This window comes from Passer montanus, unplaced genomic scaffold (assembly GCF_014805655.1).
Source record: "Passer montanus isolate IOZ18808 unplaced genomic scaffold, ASM1480565v1 scaffold10, whole genome shotgun sequence".
In the NCBI taxonomy this organism is placed as follows: Eukaryota; Metazoa; Chordata; class Aves; order Passeriformes; family Passeridae; genus Passer; species Passer montanus.
Genome location: NW_024356505.1, coordinates 21356665 through 21374864, shown reverse-complemented (window position 1 = coordinate 21374864; position 18200 = coordinate 21356665). Strand labels below are relative to the sequence as shown.

The 18200-nt window shown below is 40.7% G+C and overlaps 2 protein-coding genes across 10 annotated transcripts in view; one reads left to right on the top strand and one right to left on the bottom strand.

Annotated features, from left to right (window-relative positions):
- AKAP9 (A-kinase anchoring protein 9) overlaps positions 1–3699 on the top strand; it is a 105557-nt gene extending 101858 nt beyond the window's left edge. For all 9 annotated transcript variants that reach the window (XM_039713209.1, XM_039713178.1, XM_039713199.1 and 6 more), the window contains 4 exons: positions 564–649; positions 1357–1432; positions 2277–2416; positions 3071–3699. In XM_039713209.1, coding sequence (XP_039569143.1) covers positions 564–649; positions 1357–1432; positions 2277–2416; positions 3071–3114 — 346 coding nt within the window. In that variant the 3' untranslated portion in view covers positions 3115–3699. The remainder of the gene's footprint in view (positions 1–563; positions 650–1356; positions 1433–2276; positions 2417–3070) is intronic.
- Positions 3700–3969: 270 nt separating this feature from the next.
- On the bottom strand, positions 3970–15947 carry LOC120504063 (lanosterol 14-alpha demethylase). Its single transcript, XM_039713224.1, has 10 exons — positions 15681–15947; positions 14771–14869; positions 13621–13797; positions 9930–10056; positions 8743–8917; positions 8451–8570; positions 7785–7980; positions 6998–7093; positions 5606–5774; positions 3970–5146 (listed from the first exon to the last, which is right to left on the bottom strand). The coding sequence occupies exons 1-10, from the start codon at positions 15852–15854 to the stop codon at positions 4968–4970; spliced, it is 1512 nt and encodes a 503-aa protein (XP_039569158.1). The 5' UTR covers positions 15855–15947; the 3' UTR covers positions 3970–4967.
- Positions 15948–18200: the final 2253 nt, after the last annotated feature.

Sequence of the window (18200 nt, the reverse complement as noted above, 5' to 3'; positions counted from 1 at the left end):
ACGACTAAGTGTGAGCAGGAAGAAAAGAGGAAGAAAAAAAAAGTAAAGTTTATTGCTGCATAGTTCTGCCATGTTGCTAACCTTCTTTACAAAGGTTTGAACCCCCAGGCACTTCTGCTTGCTATTGTTCTGAGGCTTGTGTGTCATATAAATTCAAGGAAGTGTTCATGTACCTGTTGTGAGAATTTTACTCATAGTGCTCTGCAGTTGTAGTTTTGGGGCTGCAACAGAGTAAAAAAAAGTATATTTGGTATGATTTTAAAACACTGGTGTGGTGTAGCTTAGGTGTTTGAGCCATTTACTGTCCACTTGGACTAATACAGCACCTCTGGAATTGTACATGTGAAACTGAAAGCAGCTTTGGACAAAAGATGGTCTTTCTTAGGGATGTGCAAAAGGATGTTTCGTATTTGATACTCAGGTTTTAGATGCCCATGTATTAATTTTGCTTGCTGGTCAAGAAATTCTTAGAATTTCTAGAATACAAGAAGCAGATTACTTCTATCAGACTATTTCATTTATCCTGAAGCTTTTTGTTGTTTTTTTTTAAATTTGAAATGCAGAATGAAGTTCCTGGTTCGTCGATGGCACAGAGTTACAGGTTCTGGTAATCTGACTATCAATAGGGATGTCTTTAGCCAGAACACAGGTAAGTCACAGCCCACTAATGACTGAAAAAATTATATTCACAAGTCATACCACTGCTTAATAGAGATGGGTTTTAATTTTTATTATCCTCACGTGGAATGAATGGGGGCTGTTCCCTCTTTCTTTTGCTGTAATTGTTTGGATTAACCTATTTCTCAGTTTTCATGCTCAGCACAGACACTAACCTATTTGTTTCCTCTTCGTTTTTGTTTTGCTCCATTGTGGGTGGGATTTAAAAAAATAAGGAAGGTTTCCCTATGGAGCATGTTCATGAAAGCAGTTTTAGCTGAGTCATTGGAGTTTACGTAGGAGATCTGTACCACGGTCTTCTCCTTAGAACAAATGCTTGTCATTCTTTTGTTATAGGTTTAAGTTTGGGAAATAACAGTTTTCTGTTTGCTTTTTTGTGGGAGTTTTAAGGAGAATCAGAAACTTCTTTATTATTTACTGTCTGTTTAGGTCTGCAATAAAATCTTTGCTCAGTCTGTGGGAGTTTTCTCATTGACGTCAGTGAGGCCAGGATTTCACCTCTGCTTTTGCTTGAGGGAGTCTGAAAGTGGTCTACACTTGTTAAATGCCATTTTTGTGATATGCAAACAGAAAACTCATATCTGAGATTCCCAGAAGAGTGCCAAAAGGTCTTACTTTTTTAGTTTTCAAGACACTGCTTTTTGTATTTCTAATATTCTGTATATTTTGTATTTCTAGGTAATGAATTACGGCCTGATTCATTTTCTGGTGGCATGGATCTTTATGGAGAACAGAGGCATTCTTCTAGATCCAGGTGAGGCATAGAATCTCCTGGATCTCCTATAAACTTTCAATATAAGTATATTTCGAGTTTTTTATTATTATTGGCTTTCAGACACCGTTTAAGTAACTGAAAGCCTCAGTGTTTACTGCTAAGGTTTGTAACCTTTGATGCTGCAAGATTTAACTTTTTTGTAAGAATATGTCAAAAATGATGTCTCAGGCTTTGAGAGTGTGGTTACTCATCACAGCACACCCCTGCCAGTGAAACCAGACATTTTTCATCAAGGGTAACATTTTTATGAGTGCCGTCATACTTTGATGAGCTTATATGAAGTTGTGAGTTCAGATCTTCACTGAATATCAAATTCTAGCCATTTTTGGGTTTCATTTTCATGTAAACCACCTTAATATTTGTATTGTCTTAGTTTGTCATAACCATATTAGTTTACATAGTAAAAACCTTTAACCTATCTTAGCCAGTATTGACTTTTACTTACAGAGAGTAATGACAAGAGGTAGAATTCTGTAAAGATGGTGGTGTCCTTGTTGACACAAGCTTCTTAATAGAAAACTAAACTTCAGTCTACCATGGATTCTGCTGCAATCTCACTAGGAATGTGCTGGTCGGTCTTTGTCTCAAAAAAAAGCAGCAACAAATCCTGTGCAGTGGAAAGAAAAGGCCAGGGGGAAGAGTGGTTTCTCTGGCTTGGGCAGTAAGTGGCAGGGAGGATAAATGGGTTTGATGTGCTGGCTACCACACGGATACGCTAAGGGCCATGCAGGCCATAAGGTATTTCTGCCTACAGTATTTTGCTGTGTTGCTATTTTTACTCCAGATTTCCTTTTTGAAATGGTGTGTGTTGTTCTGTCCCTAGGCTCCACGGGATGCATGCTGATTTAAACCCAGTCTCCTTCGCCTGTCCCCAGCTGCAGAACTACGATCCCGAAAGGGCTCTGACGGATTACATCCATCGCCTGGAGGCACTGCAGAAGCGGCTCGGCAGCGTGCAGTCAGGTGGGGCTCAGGCACCCTCCCCAGCACCTCTGGGCAGCACAGGGACCACTGCCACGTGGGGGCTGGTTCTCTGAGATACAGAACAAACAACTTCCATTTCGATCTTCAGCCTTCAGAGGCATTTCTGAGCTGTAGCAAAAAGCTCACTTAAAATAAGATTGTAAAAATCTTTGAAAAGAGGTATACAAGCATGCTTTCATTATAGATTTTGAGATTATTGGTAACTATTTACTTCTTGATCTCTAATAAATGCACAAGGATTCAGTTGGCATCTTGTTAGGAGTTTAAGTTACATAGAGAAAAATGTACCCAGAAGATTGGAATGTGGGAGAGGAATTTTTTCTCCTACCACTTCTATTACATCTATTGTCCCATAGATGATGATTTTTGTACTGAAAGAGTAAAAAAAAAAAAAAGAGTACTGAAAGAGTACATCAAGAAAATTGTTAGAACAATGGGATAAAATTTATCAAAGTTGAGTTTTGTATTCTTGTGTTTGTCTTCCCCATCATTTGGGTAAGTTTTGTTCTTAAAAGTTTTGATCTATAAAACACCCTATTCCATCATTTCCCGTTAAAATCTTTCACACTTATTCAGCTGAATGTATGTACTTGTTCCAAGTAATCCTGATGACAATTTTTCTCCATCTTACAGGTTCGACTTCATACACTCAGTTGCACATGGGTATAAGAAGATAATAATACCCTTCAACATCTCCATCACTGGCAGTGATGCTAACAGATTGCCTTCTGTAAATCTGTGCTCTTTCTGTGCTTTTGTATAATGTGTATATTGTGGGACCAATATGAACACAGCTATACGATTGTATACAGTTCCATCCTGGCACACCCACAGAGACTGGGATTTATGGATGTAGGCACTTTGTGTTTATGGGAAAAAAAAATCTGAACAAAAAAAAAATCCCCAAACAACCCCCCCCTCAAAAAAAAACCCCAAACCCAAAACAAATCCCCCCACCATTAAATTACATGTATATTTGTGGAATGCTAATTTAAATGATTAACTTATGAAGTGTGTATTTATCAAACGGGTGCGAAGATGAAACTTGTGTATTAATTAAATTGAGCTACATTCAGCAAAGTTTACTTGCACTTTTTCTGGCAAGGCTACTGAAGTTACATTGACTCTCATAATATTTGCTACTGGCAGTGCAGACAGAATATCACTTGTAGAGACCTATTTTTGTAATGGTAGAAGTTTTGAATTTTATGGGTATTTTGTCAAAGTACTGAAATAAACATGACTTCATGCTTCTAACTGTGTTCAAGAACCGCTCCCTTATTCACATGGAACAGGTTGCTCCTGCCTGAGTTCCTCCTGCTTGTAGTGACTGCAGCTAGACTTTTTACAGATTCCAAAGTGCTGCTATCAGAGAGTGACAGGGACAAGCCTGGCTTCTGCAGACTCTGGTCACATCTGACAGGGCTGGGAGGGAAGAGCCTGTGTTCCTTCACATGCCATGACTGATACACAAGGTTTTAGAACAGTTACACTGAATTTAGACCAGGAAGGACACGACAAAACCCTGATTACATGAAGCACTGCTGAAGGGGACACTGCCCACTCCAAGAGAGAGTTTAAAATTTACTGATGAAATCTTTTCAAAAAGTTGTTCAGAGTTGAGCATGGAAAAATTACCCAAGACGTTTGTTTACAAATTTAATTCAAAATTCCCATGAGCCAGGGCTCATTACCATTTGTCATAAGCACTCTTGAACCAAACACCATTTAACAATCCTGCATGAGTCAGTACAAACCCAGACAACATTCAGCTATTTCACCTTTTTATACACATGTTATTTACAAAATTCATGTTGTTGGTATCTTCATATTGTTACTCTTACACTTGACATCAAACTTCCAGAGATCACCACTTTCAATTTTTTTTTAGAGAATTACTTGTTGCTTTCTGAACATAAGCATTTTACAACTACTTCAAGTTAGACAGTTAAATGGCTCATTCTTGAAATGACTTACCTGTGAACACTTTGAACTCTGCCTACCACTTAATTGTACAGTAGCATTTTCTTAAACCAGCCAAGACCATCCCTCGCTTGGAACAGGATCATAAATGCCAAAGGAGGCCCCACCAAGTACAGTCCCCTGTGGTGCCTGTTCCCAGCTGGGTTTGCTGAAATTGGGTACAGAGGCAAGGTAGGCAGCCTTGCCCCTTGGTTATCTGGGGAAAGTAATCTTCAATTATTTTTCAAAAGGAAAGAGTTCCATGTGTAGAAATTAGTTTTTCTTCATTAAGAGGATCTGGCATGCACCTTAAAAGTGTTACATCAATAGAAAAGATGCTTTTGCTTTAAAAATGCAATGAGAAAATTGTAGAACAAGCAATTATACACAGCAGCAGTAAACACTGTGGGCAAACAAAATAGATGCAAAACTTAGACATTTGGTAGACTACTGTTGCTTTCCTAACAGTAGATTCATCAGCTTCCATCTGCCACTTATTCTGTCACAATTTTATTCAGAAGTCTGTTAGTTCACACAACTTTAAAAAGTAAGGTTTTAGCGCCAGAGTTTACAGTGACCGCCTCTTGTATCTGATAACAGGGTTGTTAGGTGTGTGTATCATTGTTGTATAATTTATAGTTGGAAAATAGTTATTGATGAGATCAAATTCATACAAACGAAGCAAAGTAGACCAAATAGTCTTAATTTGAACATAAGCGAAGTTTTCTCCAATGCAGCGATGACGGCCTAAAAAGAAAGCCATAAAATGCAGTTAGAATATTTTATTGGATTGCCTTTGACAATCAGAAAACTTCAGAAGTTTTATGCAGACAATTCTCAACAGTCTGAAGCTCTGATGTTTCACATACCCCATTCTATTATTCCACCCATGTCTTATTTTTCCAAGTTGTCACTGCATAAAGCAGACGAGTAAGTGGAATGAGATTGTGCTGTTCTGTCCCCACTAGAAAGCATTCATTTATGTATCAGGGAAGAAGCATTTGCAACACAGAAATGAGATCAGCTCTAAGTCCATCACAGCAATATTTGCAAACTGTTCTGAAAATTGGTACTCTGCAGACTTTTTCTTTACCTTCAACTAAACTTGTGTTACCAGGTTTGTCCTTGACTTGAAAATATGTGAGTCAAGCTGGTGTGAGCCACCTCAGCACAACCTCACAGAAAGGGCTGCATTCTCTTACTCACCAGCCCCAAATGGAATGTATGTAAACTTCTCTCCAGCTGCTGGGTTATCTTGGAGGTATCTGTCAGGCTTGAAGTCCAGAGCATCATTCCAGGAGTCTCTGAGTCTGTGATTAACAGTGGGAGATACACACACTTGATGGCCGGGGGGAATATTATATCCACCAACAGTCTACAGGAGAAAAGACAAGACCCCACATGACAAAATGTCTCTATTTTTCTTTTTAAAACGTTACCTGAAGTGTTACATCATGAGGCTTTACATTTCAAGAGTTTTTGGCCAAGTGCATTTAAAATTACTGCAGCCTAACACTTCCTCTCATGAAGCACTTGAACAGGACACAGTGCTCAAGTAGTTGCAGGAATATTCCAGCTGTTTTAGTAAGGCTGAGAACTCTACAGAAGGAGGTTGTAAAAAAAAAAAAAAAAAGAAAGAATGAAATTAAAATTTATTGAGTGCATTTAAAATTACTGCAGCCTAACACTTCCTCTCATGAAGCACTTGAACAGGACACAGTGCTCAAGTAGTTGCAGGAATATTCCAGCTGTTTTAGTAAGGCTGAGAACTCTACAGAAGGAGGTTGTAAAAAAAAAAAAAGAATGAAGTTAAAATTTATTAAAAGCCTTTGACATTGAAGGGACATAGTTAAAAACACTGTGAATTTTTTTACATAGTACTGTACTTGTACAAACAAAGTTTTCTTTCAGATTTACCTAGCTTGTATTAAATGCATGCCAAATTTTGCCATTACAGCAATTAAAAGTACCTGGCAAACAAAAAAATGCCTTTGACATTGAAGGGACATAGTTAAAAACACTGTGAATTTTTTTACATGGTACCGTACTTGTACAAAACAAACTTTTCTTTCAGATGTACCTAGCTTGTATTAAATGCATGTCAAATTTTGCCATTACAGCAATTTAAAGTACCTGGCAAACAAAAAAATTGTGGCACCAAACTAAGCTCAAATAAGACTGACAAGAAAGTGTCAGTTTTGCGGAAGAAAACTGCACATGGCTGTTGCTAGATCCCAGAGCTGCTCTTCTCCAGATGGAACAATCCCTGTTCCCTCAGCCTCTCACCACCAGTGCTGCAGCCCCCTCCCAGCCAGGTGGGCCCTCTGCGTGTTTCACTTCAGTCTTTTGCTTGCTGGGGGCTGCAGGGGTCTGAAACTGGACACAATTCCACATGAACGTAAAAAATACAAAGTTCAATGTATTAATTGCTTTTGTAGCTCAACGCCGGCTATGCTACCACTGACAGAACCCCAGAATGCCATCAGCTTTCCTCCCTGCCAGCAAACACAGCTCAGATGTGTTTGCTTCTGCCAGCTGAGATACCTCTGACCTGGCCTGTGCTGCTGCAGTGAAATTAGCTCCAGGAGGTGTCCTCACCTGAGGAGTTCTGGCCATTCTCATCATGGTCATTATAGGAGGTCTAAGCCTTAAAGTTTCTTTTAGACAGCGATCCAGCAAACTGAGATCCTTGAGCTGAAAATAGAGATAAAATTATGTATCAAAATATAGCCAAGTTTATTCAACACAAACAAAATGCTATTTTATACTGTTTAAAAACATAAAATAGTGAAGAGTAAGCAGCTTATATTTACATGTACTTCATTAGCTACACTGATTATTTCTTTTCCATTTGATTCATTTGAGAAGGAAAAAATCACTGCCCATTGCAATCAAATACAACTACTGTCTTAGTGATTTGTCTCTTAAGTATTTTCTGTTGCCTAATTAAAGAACAATGTCACACTGCATTGCTTTTCTCAATGGAAATATGAGGATCTTCCTCTGGTACATAAACATAGGAACTGCAATCTTTCTAACGAACACTGATTAAAAAACAGTGACACTGCATTGCTTTTCTCAATGGAAATATGAGGATCTTCCTCTGGTACAGAACTGTCATTTATTAAATAAACATAGGAACTGCATTCTTTCTAATGAACACTGATTAAAAAACAGTATCAAGCTGAAAATTTACTTAGACAGGAAGAGAAGAGTAAATGTACTGGCAAACAGCATTATCAGAAAGATGACTGTGCCAATTATTATTTTAACAGAAAAGCATGTCACTGTATTTCATGTCTGATGAGCTTTTAATTTTTTTTCCTAAATAAGCATCTAAAAGTATAAAAATACCCCTCAGTGCTAATGTAACACACAAACCAACCTGGTCGTAAGTTAAGGGTGGCAAGTCCTCCCCACACACAGCTTTCTGTTCTGCATAGCACTGCTCCTGCAGGGCTTTGTCCCGGGCCAGGAAGAAGCCGAGCCAGGCGCTGGTGGTGGAGGACGTGTGCTGCCCTGCCAGCAGCAGCCCGATCAGCATTCCCGCTATTTCATCGTCCGTCAGCGCGCGCCCGTCCCTGCATCGAACAGAACCACGTGGGAGCTTCATGTGGTCACATTTCACTATTTAGCATTGTTATTTACAATGTAGTATTTACCATTTCTTCTAATGTACTTCTTACTCCTTCTACTCTTTTATTGTCTACCCTAAATGAAGAGGCAAAAGATCTTAGGGTAGGGAGAAGGGAGAAGAGAAGGAGAGAGACTCTTTAGGAGCCTTAAAGAAAATCATTCCTCAACAGCCAGCAAAGAGAAAGGAAGCAACCTCAGTCACCTCCTGACCACCAACGAAAATCTCAGAAATCTGAATAGCCATTGACAACTAAGTTTTAAACCTATTTTTAAGAATACAACTAGGACAAATTGCATGCAACAAAACCAATTCAGAATATGCAGGAGTGTTTCTTGGGTTTTGGTAGATAATTCTAACTAAAGAGCTCAAAGCTAAAGTAAATCTTAAAAACAAGTCTTTAAACTCTTGGCTTACTTGTATGAAGCATCAAGTAGAGTTTGGAGCATGTCATCCTCCTTTTCCTCAGACTTTCGACGTTTCTGGATAACCTTGTAGAAAATATTCTTTATTTCTCTGTGTGCTCGATCTCGTCGTCTGCAATTCAAAACACTTCCATTAGCAACTTTACACAACATAGCACAAAATGCTTATGAGCATTCGCTGGGATGTATAGAATAGCTTACAAAGAAGTGGTGGGGATAGGGGCAATCCAAACAATGATGTTTAGATAAAATGCTTAAGTTGCTTCATCTGTCAGTGCTGGTACCTGAAGCTCGGCAGAGGCAGCCAGCCTGGCAGCAGCCAGGCAGCGTGAGTGAAACCCCCATCCAGGTCGGCGTACAGCTGAGCCACCTTCTCATCCAGCAAACCTCGGATCTCCTTCCCATGCAAGCAATGGCTTGCTGTCAAAATGATCAGTTCTGAAAGGGCTTCAAACAGGTCTGAGGAAAGGTTCGAAAAACATTACTGAAATGTGTCTGATCAGATGTCTCTTTGAACAACTCTTTAATTAGATCATGGGTACCTTTTTTCTAAGGTATTTCTTTCTAGAAATTTTTCTAACAGAGTCAGTAATTCTTCCAAAGCAAGCCATTCATCACAAGCTCAATCCTTAATAAATGTAAGTTAAATACAAAGATTTAACCCTGAAATCCAAATCCATAGGATCCAAATCCAGTTAATTTTCCTGCTCACTAAGTTATTTTTATATAGTAGTCCTTAGACTACTTACTTAAATATCAATTTATATATTACCCTATTACTATGTTTACATAAAAATCATATACATTCAAAATAATTCAATATATTAAAATGTGACATGTATTATATTATTTTTATGCATTTAAATATAAGTATGTATGTTTAAAGAATATTTGACACTGTTATGCAACTGTGAGCTTGCAATGATGATGATGGGCAAGTTGGGAATGAGAGAAAGTAACACTTTTGTCACTGAGGTAACCGTATCAGCTTCAAGGATGCAGTTTTTCACTGCAGAAACTCCCAGGGCCAAGATCTTCAGCACAGGCTCTCTACGAAGTCAGAATTGCAGCTTTTCCCAGGGACTAGGAAGTGGTTACACTGAGCTGACTGATACCATCATCCAAAATGAGCAAAACTCATGGGTACCTTTTTTCTAAGGTATTTCTTTCTAGAAATTTTTCTAGCAGAGTTAGTAATTCTTCCAAAGGTGCACCACGAGCTGACTAGGACAGCAAAACTAAGACAGCCCTTCATTCCTTTCAGTGATTTTCTGAGCAGTTTTAGTCTCCAATAGTCTTACATTTGATTTTAAAAAAATCTGTATTTTCTTTCTTCTGATATTCAGTACACTTTTACCTACATAATTTTTAATTTCTTTTATATTGCAGTACATCTTTTACAAAAATATACTGCATTGGGCTTAAGTACTTCCCAGAAAACTGGAGGAAAAATGCATTTGATCCTTCTTACTTTTTTCTCCACATTCTCCCCATGCTTTGAAATACTCCTTTGTTTCTTCTTCAATCACAGATACATGCTGTCTAAACTGGGCAATGTTTAGCCCAGTTTTGAGCATCTTCTTCTGTTCCAAAAATATCTAAAAGAACCAAGACAGAATAAGCAATCAGTACAAGGACCATCATATTAATGTGACTAAAACTTATTAGAATTTCTACTATAAGAACATCCAAAAGTAAATAGGGATTATTATTAGGACTGCAGGGTACAAGAGATACTCAATTTTTACTATGGGTCAATACTCTGTTTTTCACCTTCTTTGTCTTTCAAGCAATAGTTCAGAAACATTCAAGTAAAATAATAGCTCAAAGGAGCTGCAGTTCTCTTTTGCAGTACCAAACAAAAAAAATTATTTTAGTATCTTAATTAAGCTTTATCCCGGAAGATACAAAATGCATGCAAAGCTAATAGCTCAAAGGAGCTGCAGTTCTCTTTTGCAGTACCAAACAAAAAATTTATTTTAGTACCTTAATTAAGCTTTATCCCTGAAGATACAAAATGCATGCAAAGTTGAACTATGAAATGTCCTTTAGATATTTAATCACAATCAGCCCCATCTTTGCAAAGTCTGGATTTAGCCTGTGTCCCCTGATATGTGGCCTCCTCCCCTTCTCTCCCTCTCCTGTGTTCTCTCAGGCAGAAGGACCCTGGGCTAGAAGTGACCCTTTCTTTTACAGAGCCCTCTGATCTCCCTGCCCAGGAAGTCAGACACAGAAGCAGGAGGCAAACTGCTTCCTCGGAAAACAGTGAGTTTCACACCCTTCTCACCTTTTCCTCTTTTTCTATGTACAGATTCACAGCTAACAAACCTACTGGTGAAAAGCTCTTCCTTAGATGAAACCATTCAATGTCATTGACAGGACATTGACTCAGAAAATTATTTATTTGGTTTTTAAGCCCTAATTATGAATGAGGCATCTGCCCTACAGCTCTGCACTGTACCATGAGTAATACACCAAAAACTGTCTTCGCAGCAAAGGCTCTGCATGTACAATACAGAATTAATAGAAAAGCTGCTTCCTAGAAACTCCTGTTTTGAGAATGCAGTGAGGACCCCAGCAGTCTGTCAGAGGGCACACATGTCAGAGAGCAAAGAGACAAGCACATTTTCCCTTGCAGCAGGCTAGCCAGTCCCCAGCTTGATGGAAACAGGAATAGCACACAGGAGTAAACACATCCTCTGCAATTTCAGCTCCTCTCAACAAAAAACTATCTGCAAGAGGCTTGGAGGGAGAAGGAGAGTGTGAATATGAGTTCATATATTGACTATGAATATTAACAATTACCACAATCACTGGTAAGTAAGCAAGTTACTAATTTTGAAGAATAAGGGGTGGTTCTTCCAAACACATGACTGAAAGTCACAGAATTAATAGTCAGCAGCTTAAGCAGAGAAAAGGGGGTCTCAAAAGAAACTTCAGTATGACCCATCAATTGCAAAATGCCAATGAAATTTTCTATGGCTCTCTAATTCCTATTAGATGTCTGAAATAAAATTGTGGTGGTGACAAAAAAAAAACCCAGCTTACCTCTAGCAGAATGCATTCTGGCCGCAACTGGCTGTGCTACCTCTCTAGCTTCATAGAGGGAAACTAAAGATAATCAGTGTCAGAGATAATTTAAAGGTCAATAGCAAACTCCCTGCATCTCCTTGCTGTAGAAAAAGAGTAACTTTTGTGGGGGAAAAGGATTTTTCTGGATCTGCAGAGATAATAGGAAAGACGTCCTTCTGGTATCAAAGGTATGAATTAAGCAGACATATCCACAGATACCCAAGGCTTACTGAATAATATGGTTATCTCTTGACTAAAGCAGAACTCAAGTGCACTCTAGAGAAAAAGAAAACCTAGGCTGACTGTAGAAAAATACTGAATTTCAAAAAAAGCAACAAAAAGCTGTATATGGTGGGCCAATGAGGTAGGTCTTCATTGTCCCTATGTGCCTGAAGTACAGAGTGATAAGAAATGCTTATTTGCAAGGAGATTACAGAAAATCTTATAAAACTGATGGATGAGATTAGATCACATCAAAGAAGTAGCTCTTGCATGAAGACAGACATTCAAAACCATCCACAAACTGAAGACCATGAAAGCAGAAGTCAAACCATCTGTAAGAAGTGGGTAAACTTTCACAGAATTAAGGACAAACCATGACCTTTAAGTTTCAAGCTGACATCCCATGACAGTCAGAATCCACAGAAGCACAACACAGTGAAAATCTGGCCAGCTTAGCAGCCTGATTCACAGATACTCTTCTGAAACAAGTATATACCAGAGAAGAACATGAGATGTATTGCAGAGAATCATGCACCCTCCACACTCCAGCAGCTGCAAAAGTGATTCACAATTCTATCCCTGACTTTTTGAGGAAGACCTCTGACTATGTAAACTGGTAGAAATAAGTCTGTTAGAATGGCCCCAGTCGTGGAAGAGATCTCCTAGGACACAAGAAATTATCTCCTCGTTATCCAGTCCTGCTGGTTCTCACAGGGATGAGGAGCTATGCAAATCCATCAAGTGGCAAAGAACCTACCAGCCAACCAACCAATTCTCCCCTAGACTGCTATCCACAATTTAGTACCTCCTGACAAAGGAGGAGACAACCAAGTTCTCCTTTACCTACTTAGAAAGTAGCAAGTTGTAGGTAGTTAGCTGTGTATGAGATTTCCAAAAGAACAGGGTAAGGACAACATGTTTATTCTGGATCATGGCAAAATGCCAACGTGGAGGCAAAGAGAGTAGTGATTAGTGCCCCTAAGCCACATCATTAATTGGGAAACAATGACAGCATGTAGGCAGGGATGAAGGAAGAGGTATGCTAAGGAGGAAAATAAACTGATGGTCACAGAAACTTGTCAAACGACTGCATTCATACTAACAAAATGAGGCCAGAACTGAAGATCCAAAAATAAAGTATATCACAGTGCTGCTTCTTCCATCCAACTACTCTGCTATACAACATGCCCTGAACAGAGTGCCAGTGGAGCAGGAGTGGCCACAGAAAAGCTGGCTTCTGCAGTTTGAGAGTCTGGCATGACAGGCTGCCCTCACAAAGAAGAAAGCAGCCAATGCTCAGCTCAGATAAGTTGGCTCCTGCAGTTTGAGAGTCTGGCATGACAGGCTACCCTCACAAAGAAGAAAGCAGCCAATGCCATGTGACACAGCCCCCGTGCTCCCATGCAGACTGTATGCTGCAAACATACACAGAATGATTTCTGTCCGAGCAAAACAAACCTTGTGGTTCAACTGTTAAATTATTAATCCCATGTCTAGATTTGGCATGGCATAAAGTTACCACTCTTAGGGCTTTCTCAGAAGAAACACCTGAAGTTGCTTGGAAGGAAAAAGTGAGCTGCAGGAAGCGGAATGCTGCAAGGGAAGAAAAACTGACTCACTGTTTGTTTCTCTATGGTGAGATTAGATGGTGTCAAGAACAGAAGATAACATCCAGAGTGATAAATGGCCAGGTGGTAAAGAAAACAAACTGAACACACCAGATTATCCAGAGGAGACTGTTTATCCACTGCCCTATGCCACAGATCATATGAACACAACCCCATCCCACAGAGCCAGGAGCTCAGGGCTGCCTACTCAGCACTGAAACTGCCCTGCTCTTCCATTGATCAGGAATTTAAAATACAAACCGCATTCGGGACGTCATAGGCAACTCCCCGGCCAAAGACCGGCGTCGTCAGCCGCGAGTACACATCCTCTGCGTTCAAATCCTCGTTTTTGCTGTTGAACAGCAGAGCAGCAGCATCACTGCCCAGCAGGTATGTGAATGTCTTGCCAACCATAGTGAAACTGAAGACAGGTCCATACTAAGAGAGAGAATAAACAAAAAGAATTTCTTTGAAATAACAACAAAAAACATTAAATCCCAATCTCGTACAGTCTTTCATGAGTTACTTCTTCTCCTAAAAAATATCCAGACATTTATTAAAGATAAATATATTTTAAACCACATTTAAATTTGTTCTCAATGTATATACTAGTGATATCTAATGTTATAATGAACACATGTGAGCATGCACATTTTAAAAACATTTATTTTAGAAAACGTTAATAAAAGATCAGTCACACTAAAAAAACTGGCAGAGAGATTGCAGCATATATTGACCCCAGGAATCTACAAACACTGTCTCAAAAAATTCTGGATTTATGGAGTTATGCATAGATAATTAGGGGCAAATAAGATTTTGAAGTTTAAAAGTCATCTCCAGCAGACCTTCACGCACCAGATTTGGCTTTCTCTAAGCTAACCAAGCTAAGGTTGAAGCTTTTAACTCCAGATTTAGACAATGTGAAACAGCTTGATAAATTCAATTTAATTGAAATTAAGGCTCTACTGATTTAGTTAATTCCTTCTAGGCTGTTACAGTGTAAAAACTACTGAGGTTTTATACACCAGCTCCTTTAACATCAGAGAGGCCTTAAAATTCATCAAGTTGCCCACAGAGGTGGTCAGCTGCATTTCAAGCTGGCTATAGATTGGTAAAGAATGTGAGTAAAGGTTACTGATTAGAGTAAGAAATAATTTCATGCAAATGACTTTTTAATTAACTTGTGATTCAGCTATGAGTATTACCCAAATGCACAAGCACATTTGTGACGTGAATCCCGAGAGCTCAGAAAACACTGATCTGAAGATCACAGAGCCTACTGTGCACACTCCATTCCAGATTTGAGATGGTAAATGAGAATGAACCGATTTTAAACAGGCCCCTGACAGAGAACTTAACAGACACATAAAAATACATTTGTATATGCTCAGCCAATCGTGGGAAAACATACCTTGTCATAAGCATTTTCCAAAAATTCAATGGGACTTTTTCCAAATGCAATTGCATGACCAAGGAAAGGGATGCCTGACGAAATAAAAGGTGGGTAGTTCTGTAGAAGAAAGAGAAAAATAAACACTGAATTTTCTTCAGAGATTATTACAGACTCATGAACTAATAGACTATTCTGAGCTGGAAGGGACCCACGAGGATCCAAGTCCAACTCCTGGCCGTGCACAGGACCATGAACAAGGGTGACAGCATGTGCCTGACAGAGCTGCCCAAGCGCTTCTCGAACTCTGCCAGCTTGGTGCTCTGACCACTTTTCTGGCATGTGCCAGTGCCCAAAAATAATACAATCACGTCCATTTACATATAAAACTGAGGAAGTTTTATATATATTTGCTTAAATTCTTTTGTGAAAAGGCCAACTTAAAAAAAAATTCAGTTATTCAGATAGAGCTATATTTAAAAGGAGCAAAGGTTAAGATAAAGTGAACATGATTAAGTCTTCCTACACTGCCTCTGAATGGGAAGCACAAGATTCTGAACTGAAGGCAACCAGAAACGAAACAGTGCTGGAGGATTTGTTAAACAGCCCCTCAAAAGCACCTTCAGCTTAGCACTGTGTATGAAACACATACACAGAGAGACCTACAACATAGCGAGAACCTTCTCTCAAGCTCCATCACGAAACGGCACCGGGAATGCCCCTGGGCTCCGCGAGCGCCTCAGCGGCCCGCGGGGCCGAGCAGCCCGGCAGGGCGAGGCCGGCCCGGCCGGAGCGGCCCCAGAGGCGCCCCCGGAGCCCGCTGGAACCGCCGCAGCCACCGGGCCCGCTCCGCCGCGCTGCCGAGGGCCGTCCCGGGGCTGCTCCCGCCCGCCCGGCTCCCCCGGCCCGCGGGCACCGTCCCTGCGCTCACCTTCTGCTCGGAGCCCAGGTGTCGCCGGTACCCCAGCTGGAACAGGTAGCCGAGGCTGAGCGCGAAGGCGGAGGCGGCCAGCACCAGGGAGAGGGGGTTGCCGACGGCCACCCGCTCCAGCAGGGACCCGCCGGCCTCCATGAGGTTCAGCATCTTCTCGGCGCCGGCCGCCATCCGCCGTGGCTCCGCGGGGCAGGGCGGCGCGGTGGGCCGGGCTGGTCCGAGCCCGTGCGGCGGCTGCCGGCGCTGGGCTGATCTCTGCCCATGTGACGATTGCCGGCTCAGGGCTCGGCCCCCTCAGGGCTCGGCCCCCTCGGGGCTCGGCGCCTCGGTGTTTGAGCTGCTGGGTGTCCTCGAGCACTCGGACGGCGCGGTTCTCCTCGGGGAAATGAGGCTCATGACGGTGAGCCGGCCCTCGGGCATCCCTGCCGGCGCCCCCGCTGACAGCCCGGGGCGCTGGTTTGTAAGGCTGCACAGCGCCCGGAGAACGAGGATGGCTTATTTGTGTTTAATTCCGGATGCGACAAATGTTTAATGTCAGAAAATCCGCGTGTTGTTTTTGAAATGAGTTTCTAGCAAGATCTAAGGGTTTAAGATCAAATAGTGCACAAACCTGCATTTGGAAACAGAGACCTCATCACAGCTGAGGTCAGCTTCTTGTCCACATACAGTTTTTTAACTCAACAGGCATGCATGTACCTTAATGCATTTACAGAAAATTCTGGTTTAGGTTAAGTCTTTTTGAGGCAGTATTTGTTCATCCCGTGAGTCCAGTCAGTTTCTAAAGTTTAAATGTGTAAATCTGGGAATACGAGCAGGAATCTGGTTAACCATTATGTACAATGAGACATTTCAACAGAGTATGGTTGCAAAGATTATCTGTAATGCTTTTAAATAAATTTTTGCAGAGTCCAGAAACCTAAATTCTCATAAATTCCCTACTTCATCTGAAATAAACTATTTATTTTCATCAGTTCTGAGTATTTTTAGTTTTATCAACTGGAAAAGGTGCAGAGGCAAAAGCATAAGCTTGTCACTGAATTAATATTCTTGTAGTTAGGTTTGTTTGTTTTTTTTTTAATGTGTAATATCCTGTGGTAAACCCTGTATCAAGGTCTCATATGTGCTAAGTATTACTAGATGAGTGGAGGTAGCAGAGAGCGCTTGTGAATGCTGAGATGTGAATGGAATCATTCCATTCTCTTCATATCAGCTGTGGGATCAAATAAAGTCTTCAATTTGCTGACTGCAAGCTCTGAAGTTTCCACACCCAAAGGAAATTCTTCACTGCTGTATTGACTGAGAAAGAGTTCCGTCATATTTACAAGCCTTGACAATTCTTTTGGAGGACGTGAGAGCTATCACTGGTCACTACTGACATTCTGCTCTGTCAGTTTATGAATTAAGGACATTTTTGGTGGAGTAGTGTCAGTCTCTTTCTTCCAAGGGAGAGGATTTCCAGATTAATTACCTATATACGAATATAGGTTTTACTTAATTTTTATGTAATTACTAATTATACTTAAATTTATATAGAATAGTAATTTTGTACACTATTTTTGTATCTTTAACTTATAGTAGTAACAATTAAGGTAAAGCAGAGCTTTTGCAAACCATGTATTTTTTCTGTTGAACCTGTTTCTTTTTTCAGTCAACAGCCCAGCTTCAAACTGCATCCAGCCGTATGCTGACAATGGTTGGGAAAATCCCACCTCCCTGGAGCAACTGTTCCCTGCCCCAAGCAGCAGCAGCAGCACATCACCCCAGGACCAAAGGCTTCCCTCCTGAACAAGCTGCTCACTGGGGGTCAGGGGAATCAGTTATTTCACTTGGTAAAATCCTGTCTGGTTTTTTTTGAGTTTTAAATTCTCAATTATTCTTTTGCCTTACAGGGCCTGGCTGAGTGTTCTACTCAAATCTTTGCCTTTGGCAGCTGTACAGGTTCTTAACAAAGTGCTCGTTAGATGGACTGCAGGTGGTGAGGCTGGGCATATCATGTTTACAAAGGCACAAGTGTCAGCTTTGCCCATCTTGCAGCTCATTTTCATTGTTTTTTTGTTTGATAGTGGTATTTAGTTTAGTTGTTACTAATGGTCTGTCTCAGTGGTGTTGGATTTCTCTCTGTTCCCGTTTTTTTATTTCCCTGCTTGCAGAGGAAAGGAGAGCACACATCTGCCTCACCCCAGCAGGCAGTGCAAGCTCCTATGTACCCAGGTGCCAGAAGCCTCTGGGACTGCAGAGTTGGGCCCCTGCTGCTCAGTGGTTCCATTCATGTGCAACATCTGCAAACCTCTGTCTTGCCAAAATGAACAGTTTCCAGTTTACCTGGTAAACTCCAGAGCAGTTTCCAAGGTGCTTTACCTTAATTTAGAGTCATTCCTCTGGTCCCCTCTGATGCTCTTCTTGCATACCTTACAAAGATGAGCCTGTTACAAACCACTGCTCTTTGGTAATAACACCTGCTTGGTGTAACATTTGGTGGCACTTTCATGCTGGCTACAAAAATAGGAACACCAAGTA